Below are 18,467 nucleotides of genomic sequence, written 5' to 3'. Positions count from 1 at the left end.
CTCTGTCACTGCTACTCACCAAGTTGTTTTGCATTCTGTAGTACTGTAGTTCTATATGAAGCAGCAGTTTCTGCTTGCAATGTTACATTTCAAAAATGTTTCACTGTCTCCATGGTTCCTCCTAACCCCTAGCAAGTTTACAAATTTGGACAAGTGACACTTCTCTCTTTATTATTAAAAACATATTCTGGAAGTTGATATGTGTACTGTTACTATTATCTTGTTTTATTTTAGTTGGTTCATGTTCACAACTTCTCTTGTTGATTCAAGTGTTAATATCATCAGTGGCCCAACCAAAAATTTTATATGCTATTGTAGGATCCATGAAAATCCCATAAAGAGCTAGAAAATAAAGATATCACCTCAGACAGAGCCCAGGAATGCTAACAAAGCATTCTACAGTTAAGATTAGCAGGTACCTCAGACATTGCCGGCGAAGGAATGATTTGCTCAACAGCCATCCACTTCATCAATACATAGCATACCTTGAGATTGAAGATATTTATATAGAGATTCCTATCATTTTTGCAATTGGAGAAGTTAAGCTCAGATGCTCATTTACTGTGTCACATGATGTCCCCATGCTACACTGGACAGTGTTTGCTGAAGTACTCCCACAGAGGACTACTGGCAGTCACCAGCCCCAGCCCAAGAACTCTGAGTTCATCAAACCTGTACCCAACCCTGGCAATGAGGTGCTTGGCATTTAGCTTGGTCTAGGATGAATATATGGTTTACCCAATGGCACAGATAGTGTATAAGAAGACTTTTTCTTCCAGCTCAATTATTTTTGTCACGCCTCAAAATACTGAACTTTTTTCAAAAACACCCCATACATGTATTAGTTGTTGTCAGTAACCAAGGAACAAAATTATGTTCATGTTTACTCATTTATTTTCTCAGGTTCTATGGCATAAGCCACTATAAATATACTTTACAGAATTGAGATTAGGAATCAAAAACATAAAACAAAACAAAATATTTGTGATTTTTATGTACACTTATCACTAAATTACATCAAAAAACTGTCAGGTCATTTGCCACACCAGTATGGGAATGATAGGAATGGAACACTTGGAATTATCAGAATGGGACATCATTCTGTATAAGTTAGATGGCTGACTTGATGTGCACATGCTTAGACTGGCTGGGTAATCAGCACTGTCAAACAATGGATGTATAATTAGATACATGCAATTTGATGCCACACTAGGTTTATCAAATGGTGCAGAAGAATTATTATACTGATCAGCAGTAGTAGACAAGGCTGTCATATTCAGAGATGTACCACATTCTACTGGATATTCAATAAATTAACAGGTCTTAACAAGATGTATTCATTGTAATTTGAACAAATCTGGAATACCAGTACAGTGATTTTTGAACTATTCAGTTCATGGTATTATTTGACATACACCAAATTTCACAACTGGATTAAAGGATGGTGATGCACTGTTTTCTTTGATGATTCATATTTCACCCACCAAGCAGGTGATAACCGTATAAAGATTCATCAATGCAGTGAACTAAAAAAAATAACTTAAATATTCATAACAACCACACATTTATCATTTAATGTATCAGTGTTACACTACTTCTGCTTCTCATCATATTTTTGTTTCTGTTTCAGGGGGTGGGATGGATTGAAGAAAGCATAATAACATGTTAATGATTTGCTGACATTTACCTTGAAGTGTACCTTGTTTCCTGACCCTAAAAAATAATGCTCATATGACTCAGTTTTTACTGGCTCTTATCTGTGGGGTCATTTATTTTGTCACATGCTGAGCATATCTTAGAGGAAATGTGATATATTTTACACCATCAGTCCCCTGCATGGACATTTGATTTACTTGTGCAGTTTCAGAATCAGTTGTAGAATCTACTACAAAACATTATATGTACCATTTACAATAGACTGCTTCATTGTAGATTCCATCTTTCTAGATTTCTGGAAAGCGTTTAACATAGTGCCCCACCAGTAGGCTCAATCAACTCGCGAGTTTTACAGAGATGCTTCATGAACTCATGTGGGAATCCCTGTAGGGGAGACAATGTTCTTTTTGCAGAACACTATAGAGGAAACTCAGGAACCGGCACTTGAATCTGACTGCAGAATGATTCTATTGTCACCATTTCACATAAGGACCATGAAGATAAATTGGGGCTCACACAGAGGCATGTAGACAGTCATTTTTCCATCACTTTATTTGCAAGTGTAACAGGTAAGGAAATAACTAGTAATGGTATAAGGAACCCTCCACCATGCACCATATAGTGGCTTGTGTAGTAGGTATGTAAATGTAGATCTCGAACAGCTCATGCTCCACCATTGCTTCCCATACTGAGTTGGTGCTCGGTTATTGTGAAACATAATTTACGTTATACTAGCTGTGATAGTTTAATTGTGCTTCACATACTGGAGGATAACAGAAATTACCATAGGGCACATTACATGGTGAAATGTCTCCTCGTTTGGATACAGGCTCGAATCTATTGTGGCATATCAGCAATGAGTCAACAAAGCAGTCCCGGTCCAAATTGTCCCCACTCTTCAATAAGGATTCTGCAGAAGTCGTGCAAAGTACATGGTCATTGCAAATGTCCAAAAACAGCTTATTTAACTGAATTCACATCCAGGGAACAGGCAGGTCACTCTATTCTGTCGATCCTCGCATGCCGAAGGAATGTGTTCGTGAGAACAGCACAATGAACGTGTGAGTTATCACCCGTGAAGATGAAATTATCACCAAAATGTTGGTGATATAGTCTCACCAGTGGTTAGAGAAATTTGCCCATCTCATAGAGCAGTGAGATTGCCTTCAACAACCATGAGAGTTGTGTGGATGCTCCAGGTTATGGCACCCCAGAACATCACTCCACCACCGCCTTGTTACACATGTGGGGCACAGTGTAGGTAGTGTTCAATTTTACCAGGTTGTCTCCATACCCATTGGCTATGATTATCAGTGTGCAAACAGATCCCAGTTTCATCTGTAAACAACACCTGATGCCAATCCTGGGGTGTCCATTTTGCACAATTTCTTGCCGCTCTGTGGCAGGATCCGTGGTGTTCTGGTGTAAGATGTGGTATTTGCCACAGTTGTCGGGAATGGAGATTCACATCGTGCAACTATCTCCTAGCAGTTTGGTACAATACGTGACCTCCTCCAGCCCCCTCGAATGCTGAATTCAGTTCTGGAGCACTCAGCCCACAGTTCCTTTGACTCGACAGTTGTAGACACGGATCATCAGGAGCTCCTTTTGGATGTGGTCGGTCAGCGCAGTGAAGTCCTCGTCAGTACCCGTCGATTGAAACCCATTCCGTGTCCACACGACATTACTTTGAATCTATTGCACTTCTCTGGCTGACGAGCCTTTCGCACATAGCGTGATAATGTGGTCACAACTGTCCTTCGTGGCACGACTGATGTTCACTCTGCTGTTCCACAGGTGGCTTTAATGGATCCCTACCAGTGATTTACTTTCAACTGAAGTGCTGCAGTTCATTTGAGTGCAGCATTCTAACTGTAAGTAGCGCTCACGGTAACTGTATGTATGTTTACAAACAATATCAGGGGTGACCCTCCAATCAGTACAGGAACATATCGTGGTGATCCAATATTTTTGTTGATGTGCATATTAAGTCGTGGTTACAGAAAATCTAACTTAAAGTCAAGGTGGACATTAATATTGGGTGTGTCCACCCTTCACTTTTATGGCAGCTTGAACTCTTCTGGGGACACTTTCAATGAAGTGACTGAATGTCTATGGAGGAATAGTAGCCCAGTCTTCCTCAAGAGGCAAAACCAGGGACAGCCAATATTCTAACTCACACAAAAGATGTTGGATACATTGCCTAGCACACTGATTAAACTTGAGCCTAGCTGCTACAATGTGAATTTGGTGACTGTGGTAATCAGCAAACCATAAACATCAAAATAAGTCCAACTACTAGGAATGATCAACTGATGACTTCTAGTCAATGTCATCATCCAATTTACTGAGTATGTGTTTGTCTGGTAGTTTGGTGGCACAGGATTCAGTAGTTAAAGCAGTAGTTAGTGACCATCTGCCCTCACTGTCAGTAGATGCCCACAAACAGAAGCATTTCAATCGGCATCAGCATGTTGCAAAATGAGCATTGTTTTATTTCCCATCATTGTCAACAGACCCCAAAAAAGTTTGTGCCATCAAATTGTTTCCAGACTGTTGCTGACAGCATCCATGGTGTCACTTCCCTTCCCATGATATCATCTGTTTTGCCTGCTGCAAAATGGGGCACATTGTGAGTGTCTGCCTTGGCTAGTGTGTCTCAACAACATCGGCTGTCAGCACACAATGTGCTGTCTTGCTGGTGCCCATAGCAGCTGCAGGGTGGCTGCAGTGCCTCATCTTGCACCTGGAAATTAATGGGGCAATGGCAGGTTTCCAGTTGGTGCAGACTTGTCTCTGATTAACGAGGACAAACAATACTGGTGCACTGGCTTCCCACAGCTGGAGTCTCCTCAGCATAAATGGCCAGTCAATCCCATGGTGGTGTCAGGTCATTGTCCAAGCTAAGTATAAAAATGTAGCTCAGCAACTAACCTTTGCTGTAGTCAACTCTTCGATAGAAAGTAACATTTTTGGTTTGGACGCTTTCACATTTTTTATTTTCAAATTCAGCATCAAGTTAATCTAGTTTCAGCTGCATCACATTCATAGAACTTTTATGTTGTGTGTTAAAACCAAGCAGCTGTCCATACTTACATTAGGTTGTCCATCAGAGTTACAGACCAACATATCCATAAAGAAATTGGTAATGCATAAGTTTTGTAGAACTTGTTCAGTGCCTTTCACCATGAACGTACAAGTTAAAGCAGAACTAGATAGGTTACAAAGTGAGGGTTTTATATCCCCAGTAGCATCTATCCAGTGGGCTACGTCCATGGCCATAGTTAAGAAACATAAAGGCACCATTTGTATTTGTGGTGCTTTTAAGTCTACTGTTAATGTTCAAGCAAATGTCAATTTATATTCCCTTCTCTGGCAGGACGAATTTTTGATTAAATTGCCTGGGGCTATTATTTTTCAAAGATAGATCTCACTGATGCCTACTTTCAATTGCCTATAAATGATCAGATGAGACTGTTTCTAGTGCTTAATACGCCATTCAAAAAGTATAATTATAACAAGTTGCCATTTGGAGTTGTAAGAGCACCAGCGATGTTTCAGAGATACCTTGGGCAACTCATACAAGGATCCCCAACTGTGCTAATTATTTAGAAGCCTTATTAGTTATGGGGCCACATGGGAGAGGCATCTGCCCAGTCTACAGATGTTGTTTGAGTGGATCCATGTCCATGGCCTGTGTTGTCACCTCAACTATGTAGTTTCTTTGAGCCACGTATCAAGTACTTGAGACACAAATTAAGTACAGATTGGCTCACACCCACACAGGATCATGTGGATGCTATCACTAACTTACTGGCTCCTAAAACCTCAAAGAACAACAGTTGTTCCTTCACAAAGTACTGATGCACTGCAATGTGGCGTCGGTGCCATGCTGTCCCACAAATATGCTGATGGCATAGAATGGCCCATTGCATTAGCATCTAGAACACTGAATGTAGTGCAGAGAAATTATTCACAAATTGAGAAGGAGGCATTGGCTATTATATATGGCATGCAGGACTTTCATGTGTACCTCTACAGTGCTAAGTTTCACCTGATCACTGATCACAAGTCCCTTACTTCACTTTTCGGCCCCCATCTGAAACTTCTTGATAAAATGGCACAGAGGCTGAAAGCATGGGTGTTGTACGAGGCATGTTTTTTTTAAGTAAGGTCCATTTGAACATAAGTACACAATGAAAGGTTATTTCAAAAAAGTAAATTTATTTTCAGAAAGTACATGCTTCACTCTATTTTTTGACATAGTTGCCAAGTTTGTTGAAACACGTATCATACCTCTCAATCAATTTTAAAATACCCTCTTCATAAAAACTTGCCACCTGCTCCCATAACCAAGAGTTCACTGCTGTTTTCACGTCGTCGTCATCATTGTAACGTTTGCCACCGAAGTGTTGTCTGAGATGAAGGAGCAGATAGTAATCGCTCGGCACAAGATCAGGACTGTGGGGTGGGTGGTCTAAAGCTTCCCAGCCAAAACTGTCCAATAAATCGCGGGTCTGACCTGCGGTGTGAGGTCTCGCATTGTCACGGAGAAGGACGATTCCCTTTGTCAGCATGCCGCGTCTTCTGTTTTGAATCGCTCTGCATAGCTTTCTCAGGGTTTGGCAGTATGCTTCTGCATCGATAGAGGTTCCTTGTTGCATGAAGTCGACCTACAAAATACCGTGCCTATCCCAAAACACAGACACCATGATTTTGCACTGGGACAGAGTCTGTTTGACCTTCACCTTTACAGGCACATGTGTGTATCTCCATTCAACACTTGGTTTTTGTGGTCCTCTGTTAGGAGTTTCGGGACTCAACGGAGCACAGCTTCCTAAACTTTAGGTGTTCAGACACAATGCTGTAAAGCACTGATCTCAACACATCAGGAAATATCGTTTGAGAGACCTGTTATTGTGAAGCGCACGTTCTCATGAAACCTTGCTTCAACTGAAGCCACCAAATCGTCTGTAATCAAAGAAGGGCGACCGGAGCGGTCCTCATCACGGATGTTGTCACGGCCATCTTTGAATTCTTGTACCCACTTATGCACTTTGCTTTCACTCATAACAGTACCACAGTACACTTCGGCAGGCAAGCTGATAGCCTTAAACATTTCGAAAACACAGAACAGAACCGTACAGGTTAGCAACAGAGTTGAAATGGAGCACAGTTGTTCCCGAGGCATGCCGGTACACGATGCACATGCTCATTGCGGTAGATGCACAGACTACTAGTGTCTACAACAAAACAGACCTTACTTAAAAAACACACCTCGTACATAAGTAACTATACTTATGAGATCCATTATCACCATCATGCAGCACTCCAGCACTAATACTCTTTCCCAGCTGCTGTGCGGTCCAGATGCTGAATTTGATAGGCATGAGGCACTGTGTTTTGCCACGGATGCAAATCAGTGACACACTTTTGACAAATTCCTGATTATGGCATGCAAAGTAGCAGCTGAAACAGCCCGTGATCTGCTCCTCAGCAGGGTGTTGTCTGCTGTACAGGGGGGTTGGCCAGAGCACTTGCCTAACAACACTGACCCAGAATGGTGTACCTATTTTTCCTTATGGCACAGGCTTAATGCCGCTGAGTGGGTCATCTTGTTGCCTACGGATGATGTTGAATGCCAGGTGATAGTTCCTTTCGTGCTTTACCCCTGCAAACTCTAGCTCCTCCACACTGCACATTGAGGAATGTGCACAATGAAAGCAATAGCACGCATCTCGAGTATTGGCATGTGGTTGACACTGCCACTGAATGCACCATTCAGAATTGCCACATCTGCACCCACAACCAGTCAGCCCCGGCACAGCATTTCGACCGTCTGCACCCTGTCCATCATATTTGCTACAGGGAGGGGAGGAAGGCCCTTCCATCCTTGTTTCTGACAACAGCCCTCAGTTCATGGAATCTGCATTTCAGATTTCTGCTACGGGCTGTTACACAAGATGTCCAGAGGGCCTGAGGCAGCATCAGCAGGTGCTCGGTATCCACACAGCTGCTGACGAGGAAGGTGCTGCGAAGACAACTGTGGCAGCATCGAGATCCCAGAGATCGACACCCAATGCCAGGAAGACTAAATGACTGTAAATAATAAACAAGAAGGAGCAGTTCTAACCGTGGGTTGCCTTCTTCTGCTGCATCCACATCTGTCACTGGCAGATAATCATTCATCCACTCCAGTACATCCTGACACCCCATCACAGTACATAAAATGTTTTCAAGCCAAACATTTCTGTAGATGTGAGAACAGGCAGAAGTCACAGGGTGCCAAATCTAGAGAACAGGGTTTATGTTCCAACAATGTGCACTTCAAATACTTCCATTTTCTCATTGCCAAAGCAACTTTTTGAGCAAATGAAATGGCTTAATGAAAGATGATTCTTTTTGTTCTTTTGAAGAAGAAGAAGAAGAAAAAATAAATAAAGGGGGAAAGGAAGATCAGGGTTTACCCTCCTACCAGCAATAAGACCATTACAGATGAAGCACAAGCTTGTATTGATTCGAGGATGGGGAAGAAAATCGGCCGGGCGTTTTCAAATGAACCGTCACAGCATATTTTACGGACATCACAGAAAACCTAAATCAGGATAGTCAGATGTAGATTTGAACTGTCATCCTTTCAAACACGAGTCTAGTGTGCTAACCACTATGCCAACTCCCTTGGTTTTCTTTTATGGTTCCGACCTCTACTAACACATTATTTCATGGAGATGGATCAAAAGACTTGCATAGTACTTTCCACTATTGTTTTACTTTATGCAGGGAAGGAATAAGAATAATTTCCTTTGGATCCCAGAAAGCACAGACTAGCAGGTGAACCCAGCCTCACCAAATTTAGTGCAGGGTTTCAATTTTCTGGTTTGATTGTAGTTTCGTTTATGGAATCATACAGTGGCCCTGTGTCTCATCCAGTTTTAACAAATCAGCACACAAAATCAATAGGATTCTTTTCAACCCAATTTGAACATTACTGAGAAAATTTTTCACATTCGCATTTGATCACTATTCAACAAATGTGGCACCCATCTTGAACAGAATTTCCTCATAGCCAATCATTCATGTAAAATATACCAGATACCTACATCTACATCTACTTAGATAATTCGCAAGCGACTGTACAATGCATAGTGGAGGGTACCCTGTAGTACTACTTGCCATTTCCTTTCCTATCAAAGCAATTTTCTCACATTACAGATTAAATGTATATGAGTGCGTGCAACCCAATTCAAGGATGTGCTGAAAAGTAATGTCTCCAAATTTTTAATGTGAAAATATGTGCAGCTTTTTAAATAAAACAAACTTTATTAACATTCTACATCTTTATTCTTCATGTTTACATATTTATTTCTTAACATAGTCACCCTAGCGATGAACACATTTCTCTCAACGAGAGACCAGTTTGTTGATACATTCACTGTACAATATTTGACTGTGTTGATGGATCGCAGCCTCACCTCTGCTTGCACTGATCTATCACTATCAAAGTGGAGTCCTTGAAGGTGTTATTTAAGTTTTGGAAACAGCTGAAAATTGGATGGGACCAAGTTGTAGCTGTATGGAGGATGATCAACGATAGTGGACCTGAGGTATCGGATTGTTATAGGTGTAGCACTCGTGTGTGGTCTGGTGGTGTCATGCTGAAGGAGAGGTTGCTCCATGTGTGGACAAATTTCAAATTTGAAGCCTGGTTACAGCACGCTGTTTCTCACACTTCAACATAGTTACGTTACACACTGTCATGTTACACATTACAATTTGGAGCGTTTTAGCAGCAGAGAGCTGTAAATACAAATACATGAAGTATAAAGATGTAGAATGTTAATAATCTTCAAATAATTTATGGGAATGCAGCTGGGTGATGTCATCGACACCAACCAATATTTCGACAGGAGCACAGCCTGGCATTTTCAAGGTGTGTGCGCTCTCTCTCTCTCTCTCTCTCTCTCTCTCTCTCTCTCTCTCTCTCTCTCTCACACACACACACACACACACACACACACACACACTCTACAATGAAGTGTGCGCTGATATAAAACTTCCTGGCAGATTAAAACTGTGTGCCTGACCGAGACTTGAACTCAGCACCTTTGCATTTCATGGGTAAGTGTTTTACCGACTGAGCTACCCAAGCATGACTCATGACACGGTGAGACAAGGTACTGGCAGAATTAAAGCTGTTTGGGTGGGTCATGAGCTGTACTTGTGCAGTTCAGTTGGTGGAGCACTTGCCCGAGAAAGACAAAGGTCCCAAGTTTGAGTCTCGGTCCAGCACACAGTTTTAATCTGCAAGGTAGTTTCATATCAGTGCACGCTCCATTAGAGAGTGAAAATCTCATTCTGGAAATATCCTCCAGGCTCTGGCTAAGCCATGTCTCCGCATTATCCTTTTTTCCGTGAGTGCTAGTTCTGCAAGGTCTGCAGGAGAGCCACTGTGAAGTTTGATAAATAGGAGACAAGGTACTGGCAGAATAAAAGTTTTACAACCAATCCTGTTCAAAATGCTCCCTGTGTACGGCAGAAAGGCCCTAGAATTTGGTGTCACCTTGGTATTATCATCAATCACCCAGTGCAGAGTTGGTCAATAACGCAATGCACATCTAATCTGTCTTTCACTATAACTATTCTGACGAAAGGTGACTCTAAGATGGGCTAACTCAGTTGACAAACTCTCAGGGTCTGAGATGGGATTCCTCTTCATCTGACTGTGAGTAACATTAGTGCTCTTATGTACTCTGTAGCAAAACAACTTGCTACTCTGTTGTCCCTATAGTAGACTGGTGTGAGAACCACATTAAGAACTTAGCGGATTTCTTATGTTGAGTAGAGGGAATACTTTTGAATGACTCTGATATTCTAGTAAGTTTTGATGTTATCTCCCTCTCTACACACACGTTCCTCTGTATGGTTTGTTACAGTTGATTAAGGTCAGGTTTGGTGCTGAATTAACAAACCTATTTCAACATGTTGATTTCCACTTACTTTTTATTCAATGATCACTTCTATGAACAAACAGATGGAGTTGTGATGGGCAACCTGTTGTCACCTACTGTTGCCAATTTGTTTATGGAAGATTTCAGGGAATGTGCCTTGGAGATCATGGCTTTGAAACCAGCATGTTTTTAGAGATATGAAGATGATACTTTTGTTGTTTGACCTCATGGCAATGAGAATTTGAATGACTTTTTAGGACACCTGAATTCAATCCACCTAAATATTTGTTTCATGGTGGAGATGGAAAAGGATGGCTGTCTGCCCTTCTCTGATGTTTTGGTCAGAAGGAATGTGGATGGTACATTGGGACATGCCATTTGGAAGAAGTCTACTCAAATTCACTTGTATCTGTAGGTTGATAGTTGTAACCATCTGGCTCAACATGAAGGGGTACTTCCTACCTTAGTTCACAGAACCCATGCCATCTTGGACCCTGATAGTTTGTCAGCTGATTAAGCTCATTTTGAAGTCAGCTTTCATCAGAATGGTTATAGTGAAAGGCACCTCAGATGTGCAGTGTGCTATCGATCAACTGTGCACTGGACGAGGGATGATAATACCGAGTCTACAGTCTTTCTGCCTAATGCATAATTATGATGTGAAGTGTGTTTTTCAACCACCATCTAAGATCAGGGTACTATTAGGTTCTGCAAAGGTTGCTCTTGGTTTGTGTAAGGCAGGTTGTGACAAAGCAAGATGGGATATTTTTACTTCCCCTCTTGTTTTGCCATCTGCCTCCTTAAAATTCATTTTTTCATTTTTGAATTAATTACCATTAACTTACGTGAATATAATCTGAATTTTTATAACAGAGAAAGAATATAACACCAGATCTAATTTTGTGCTTAGTTTTATGTATGTAATTGATTTTCTTATTTTCTTCAACTATTCCTAGTTAGTATCTTTTGTTATAGGGTGAAATCGGTAATTGTTTCGTAACTTAAATTCTATTGTTGACATATAAACAAATATAAATTCTGTACTAATTATGAACATTTCAGAGATGAAACACTAGTATTCTTATAGCGTCTATTTGGCTCTATCCAAAAACATGTTATCAAAACCAGCCCTTCATTAATTCCAAAGTAATTTACATGTTTGTCAAAAGTACTGTTTACATAACTATACATGTCAACTTCATCATTTAAACAAATAATTTGGCCTAAATCTTGTAGTATAAGAAACTGTTAAAAAGACGAAATTTTTCGATGTATTCAGTTAATTTAATCTATCGTATTCCTTGCAGTTGTGGCATATCATATACTGGTCAGACTATCAAGATTGTTGAGGACCGGTGTACTGAACACAAGTGGCACACACACTTACAACAGCCAAGCAAATCTGCCACTAAAGAATATTGGCATTTCCTTGGCACCGGTCATAACAACACATAACAACACAGAGATTCTGGCATGCACCTCCAGCTATTGGGATAGTGTTATTAAGGAAGCTGTTGGAATTAAATTACCAAGTATCCTTATAAATAGAGACAATGGCTTTTGTTTAAGATTCTGCATGGAATCCTGCTCTTTCCCTTGTAAAAAAATAAAAAATAAATAAATAAATAAAAAAAAATAAAAAATAAAAAAAACAGAAGGACAGAGTTTATGCCACTCACATGTCGATGATTAATTTCACTATCAATAACTTCTGATGTCGGTTATCTTTGGTGTGTGATGGTGCTAGGTTTACTTTGTGTGTGTGTGTGTGTGTGTGTGTGTGTGTGTGTGTGTGTGTGTGTGTTTTATCTTTTTGGAGATTTTCTTAAAATTAAGGTTTTAAATTCTCTTGCACAGCACTTACTTGGTGCAGTTTTGACTTGAAAATGGCAGGGTGTGCTCGTGTCAAAATATCAGCGATTGACGGTGATATTACCTGGCTGCATTTCTGCAAGATATTTGAACATTGTACATGTGGGGAGAAATTCAAGTCTCACAATGTTAATAACATTTGTTTTATTTAAAAAGCATTGAGAGTTTTCACATAAAAAGTTACAATTCATTATTTTTCCACACACCCTCATAGTTTACAAGACAGGGAAGTTCGTCAGGCATGGCTCAAATCCACTTACCAGATTAATAACCATACATCTGGCATACTGGCCAGTCTGAGAGTAGCAGTCTCCTTCTCTTCTTAGTTAATGCTTGGCTGGTCTGCAATCTTCACCTCAATAGACATGACAGACACAGAACAAAGTTTACTTTTACTTGATTCACAAACACATGCCACACACAACCAACTACAGGAGGAGCTTCAGTTTAATGTGGGTTCCAAAGCATGATGCAGCTAATCATTTTACACATACACACAAACCATTGCCAGTGTCCTAGGTGAAAGATGACAGAACAAATTCTGGCACTGAATGAGAACTGAACTATGGACCTGGGATTTGTACTGTGCCACCAACCTATTTAGTCATCAAGTCACACCTGATATGGTGCTTCGAGAGTTTTCACATGAAAAGTTCCAATGCACTATTTATCCACCGCCTTCATTTCAAACATCTTTAAGTACAATTTCTTCGAGACCAAAGCAAACATTTCCTAAATTTCTTAATGAGTGATTGTAGTTTTGTGCCATCCACTTCACGGATCATCTTACAAATAAATATGGCCCTGCTTGAAATCAGACACCGAATGAGAGGCATAGTGATTGGGAAATGCTGGGATCATTTCTTGGGAAAGGAAATGGCCAATTTTCATCCCCATATTTCCCCAATCCAAGTTCGCACTCCATCTCTAACATCCTCATCATCAACAGGATGATAAAACTTCATTCTTACTTATTTATTTGAATTCGGTTGCCCATGTCTTAACTGTTGGAAATAAAGATGCAGATGGGTCAATCTATATGAAGTGGTCCAGTGATGGTTGCTTGACCATTTTTAAATATTTTAATTTTTTTATATGTGATTGCCCTTTATTTGAGAAGTTCAAATAGGTTTTTAAAATAATTTATCTTGCACCTTTACTGGATGGCAGCCATTATTATTTGTAGGCGCACGATTTTTCAGTCTGGAGACATTAGCGAAAATTTGAATATCTCTGCACCGAGTTCAGTTACAACATTGAAATTGACATGATTGTTTTTAGAAAAGTGTCCTCTACAACGTTGTCTATTACAGAAAATATCCTAAATTCAAAAATAACAAGTCAAAATGACCTCCAAAGTTTCGTATCCAAATATTCAAAAATCCAATTTTAGGCCCAAAAATAACAAACAAGGAGTGATTTATGAGAGTCTATTTTTTTCCTATAGTTAGATATCATACACTACTAGCCTTATATAGAGCAAGAACACATACAAATGTTTATGTAATATTTTATGAATTTTTGAAATTTGAAAATTTTCATTTTTTGTAATGTTTGGGGTTAGTTATCTCAAGTGGGACTGAATATAAAAATATGATTCTTGCACTGTTTGTACACCTATATGATTTTTACTGTAAATTTCAACATTGGTATCTGACTGTGAACAAAGATATGAATTTTTGAAAATGAGGAAATAATTCACATTACTCAACAAACTGATCTTATGGCTGTTGCCAACTTAAATGGTTTATTGTTTCATTGTAATAAAATTTAATTGTGACATACATTTAGTTAACACTACCACCCCACATTCATTTAGTTTATTTATTTTTAATAATGCAATATTAAACAACAGGAGCTTTCGCTTTTGTTCTATGGTAACAAAAATGCCCATTTACGTTTAGGTTTATTGTCAACAAAGAAGTACATTATTGCTGGGCGTGGCATTGTTGTAGTCAGTCTGTTGTAAAACCTCTGTTAGAGTGGATGTACATACTTCATCGAGAGTGTAGAATGTGTTATGTGCTTTGTCCGGTGTGTAATTTGTAATTAATTTTGCAAGATTAACTGGAATTCAATAACATCGATGAATAGTGCTCTGTTGCACAGATAGCAAGTGAAGTGTGTCACAAAACAGTTTACAGTTCAGTTTCAAAAACTTAAAAAATGTCAATGACTTTGATGAAGTTAGACAAACTTTGTTTAAATTTAAAGTAAGTTCCCCTGTAACATCAGTGTGTGAGTATCATGAGAAGAAATACATTCTGAAGTACAACCATATTTTTGGAAGAAAGAGCTGTGATACACTGAAAGCTCGTAAAAAGCCTATTACTAAAGGTTTGAGGGAAATAAAACTTGAACATTTGTCCTTGTTATGTGAGAATGAAACAGCTTCCCAAGTGAAATGTAATATGATTCCTGGAAATTCCCTCTGCCCAAACTGTTACTCAAAATTATTTGTCGTGAATCCAGAAGCAGAATCATGTAAACTTGTTAATGACATTTACATTCCTAATGAGGAAGCTGTTAGCATTTTGGATATTGCTTGTTCTAAGTTCAGACATAGCTCCTGCTTCAAAAATAATAAAATTAAGTAGCAGAAAAAGAAAAGCAGCAATTGAAAATAAGGTACAACAAATCATCATCATCATCATCATCATTTAAGACTGATTATGCCTTTCAGCATTCAGTCTGGAGCATAGCCCCCCTTATAAAATTCCTCCATGATCCCCTATTCAGTGCTAACATTGGTGCCTCTTCTGATGTTAAGCCTATTACTTCAAAATCATTCTTAACCGAATCCAGGTACCTTCTCCTTGGTCTGCCCCGGCTCTTCCTACCCTCTACTGCTGAACCCATGAGTCTCCTGGGTAACCTTGCTTCTCCCATGCGTGTCACATGACCCCACAACCTAAGCCTGTTCGCCCTGACTGCTACATCTATAGAGTTCATTTCCAGTTTTTCTTTGATTTCCTCATTGTGCACACCCTCCTGTCATTGTTCCCATCTACTAGTACCTGCAATCATCCTAGCTACTTTCATATCCATAACCTCAACCTTGTTGATAAGGTAACCTGAATCCACCCAGCTTTCGCTCCCATTCAACAAAGTTGGTCGAAAGATTGAACGGTGCACAGATAACTTAGTCATGGTACTGACTTCCTTCTTGCAGAAGAGAGTAGATCGTAGCTGAGTGCTCAATGCATTAGCTTTGCTACACCTCGCTTCCAGTTCTTTCACTATGTTGCCATCCTGTGAGAATATGCATCCTAAGTACTTGAAACCGTCCACCTGTTCTAACTTTGTTCCTCCTATTTGGCACTCAATCCGTTTATATTTCTTTCCCACTGACATTACTTTCGTTTTGGAGATGCTAATCTTCATACCATAGTCCTTACATTTCTGATCTAGCTCTGAAATATTACTTTGCAAACTTTCAACCGAATCTGCCATCACAATTAAGTCATCCGCATATGCAAGACTGCTTATTTTGTGTTCACAAATCTTAATCTCACCCAGCCACTCTATTGCTTTCAACATATGATACATAAATAATATGAACAACAGTGGAGACAGGTTGCAGCCTTGTCTTACCCCTGAAACTACTCTGAACCATGAACTCAATTTACCGTCAACTCTAACTGCTGCCTGACTATCCATGTGAAGATCTTTAATTGCTTGCAAAAGTTTGCCTCCTATTCCATAATCTCGTAGAACAGACAATAACTTCCTCCTAGGAACCCGGTCATATGCCTTTTCTGGATCTATAAAGCATAGATACAATTCCCTGTTACACTCATAACACTTCTCCATTATTTGCCGTAAGCTAAAGATCTGGTCCTGACAACCTCTAAGAGGCCTAAAACCACACTGATTTTCATCCAATTTGTCCTCAACTAATACTCGCACTTTCCTTTCAACAATACCTGAGAAGATTTTACCCACAACGCTGATTAAAGAGATACCTCTGTAGTTGTTACAATCTTTTCTGTTTCCATGTTTAAAGATTGGTGTGATTACTGCTTTTGTCCAGTATGATGGAACCTGTCCCGACTCCCAGGCCAATTTAAATTTCAGACAAAATTAGAAAAGACTTGGAATAATGCTTTAATAATACAGATACCAACATTATTTATAAAGAAGAAGAAAACCTACCAATAGCATCATTTGACACTGAATATTTTAGCTTAATAGAGAAATTAAAAAATAAATGTTCAGTGACATCTACAGAGGGAAAAGTTAAAATTTTAAGTATGCTCCCTGACTCATGGCCAAGAGAAAAAATAGTTCATGAATTCAACGTTTCTCATCGTTTGGTTAAACTAACCAAAAAATTAGTGAAAGAGCAAGGCATTCTTCCAGTTTTAGGAAAGAAGAAAGGAGTAGGTATACGTGAAGAAACAATTAAAAAGATCCAGCAGTTTTCTGAAGATGATGAAAACGGTAGAAAGTGCCCAGGTTGCAAAGATAGCAAAAAGAGTTGTTATAAATGGAGTTAAAGTAACAAAGCAGAAACGACTAGTGCTGTCAAATTTAAATGAACTTAATGTAGCTTTCAAAAATTCTCATCCTGAATGCAAAATTGGAAGGTCAAAATTTTGTGACCTCTTCCATAAGTGATGTATTTTGGCTGGATCCTCAGGGACACACTCCGTATCTGTTTGTTTATATCATCAAAATGTCACACTGATGATTGCGGGTGCAAAACTCAGTGACCTTAACTACAAAGAGTTACTAGATTTAATGGTCTGTGACATTAACAGTTATGACTGCATGATGAGTTTGTGTAATAAATGCCCTGGTAAGGAAACCGTTATTAAATTGTTTCACAAATATGATGAGGAAATGCCAGACAGAATTACCTTCAAACAGAGGGTCACAACTGACAGGACAGAAATGATAACAGTGGTTAAATCTCAGGAAGAGTATTTGGAATCTTTAATTGATAACTTACAAAAACTCAAAAGTCACCACTATGTTTCTAAAACACAAAGTAAGTTTTTAAAGGACAAAAAAGCACAACTTCATCAAACTGAATGCATAGTGCTAGCTGATTTTGCAGAAAATTTTACATTTGTGATTCAGGATGAAATACGAGGGTACCACTGGGTCAATGACCAGGCAACAGTGCATCCATTTATTCTCTACTTTAAAAATGAGAAAGATGAAGTTTGCAGTTCTTCAATTTGCATTCTAAGTGACTACTTGGAGCACAACACTTTGGCTGTACATGTGTTTCAAAAGTACATAATAAATTACATAAAAGAAAATTTTCCCAAGGTTGAGAAGCTAATATACTTTTCAGATGAAGGAGTAGTCAGTATAAGAACAAAAAGAATTTTTCAAATCTGTGCAACCACAAAGTAGACTTTCGGTTGGAGGCTGAATGGCACTTTTTTGCATCTTGCCACGGTAAAAATGCATGTGATGGAGTAGGAGGTACAACAAAACGTGAAGAAGAAGTGGTTCAGCATATGAAAACCACACTTCAAAGTAGATTTGAAAAGTGTATAGCAATAAAAGCAACAAAGCATTTCCACATTCCTTGGCACTGCAAAAAACCTAGTTCGATGCTATGTAACATCAGAAACCGAAATTTATGAGGATCATTGTGTCAGTAAAATTAAATCTCTGTCTTTAACATTGAATGACATAGTGGCATGTGTGTATGATGGACAGTGGTAGCCTGCAGAGGTTGAAAGAATAAATTTGGAAAACAATGATGTTTTTGTGCATTTTTACCATCCTGCTGGCCCAAGAAATCCATTAGTGACAAAGTTTTGATACCAATGAAAAATGTTTTAAGGAAATTTTCAGTGATTGAACTTACCACAGAAACTGGGAGGTCTTATTCTATATTACAGAAGCTGTCTGAAAAAACAAGTATTCTTAACATTCACCACCAGGTTTAGGAACAGTCGCATCATGAAGGATGTACATTGAAAAGACTTATTTTATGTCAAAATTATATAAATGTTAATTTCAGTGATG

The 18,467-nt window shown here is 39.2% G+C and overlaps 1 protein-coding gene across 3 annotated transcripts in view; it reads right to left on the bottom strand.

Annotated features, from left to right (window-relative positions):
- Nucleotides 1–18,467, bottom strand: part of LOC124722872 (F-box/LRR-repeat protein 6) — a 213,505-nt gene that overhangs the window by 133,804 nt on the left and 61,234 nt on the right. For 2 of the 3 annotated variants that reach the window (XM_047248008.1, XM_047248006.1), the window contains one exon: nucleotides 12,469–12,552. The exons of the other annotated variant lie outside the window; for it this stretch is intronic. In XM_047248008.1, coding sequence (XP_047103964.1) covers nucleotides 12,469–12,552 — 84 coding nt within the window. The remainder of the gene's footprint in view (nucleotides 1–12,468; nucleotides 12,553–18,467) is intronic. 3 annotated transcript variants of the gene reach the window in all.

Source organism: Schistocerca piceifrons, chromosome X (assembly GCF_021461385.2).
Source record: "Schistocerca piceifrons isolate TAMUIC-IGC-003096 chromosome X, iqSchPice1.1, whole genome shotgun sequence".
NCBI lineage: Eukaryota > Metazoa > Arthropoda > Insecta > Orthoptera > Acrididae > Schistocerca > Schistocerca piceifrons.
The sequence above is the reverse complement of the archived record's forward strand: the minus strand, read 5'-3'. Positions and strand labels throughout refer to the sequence as shown.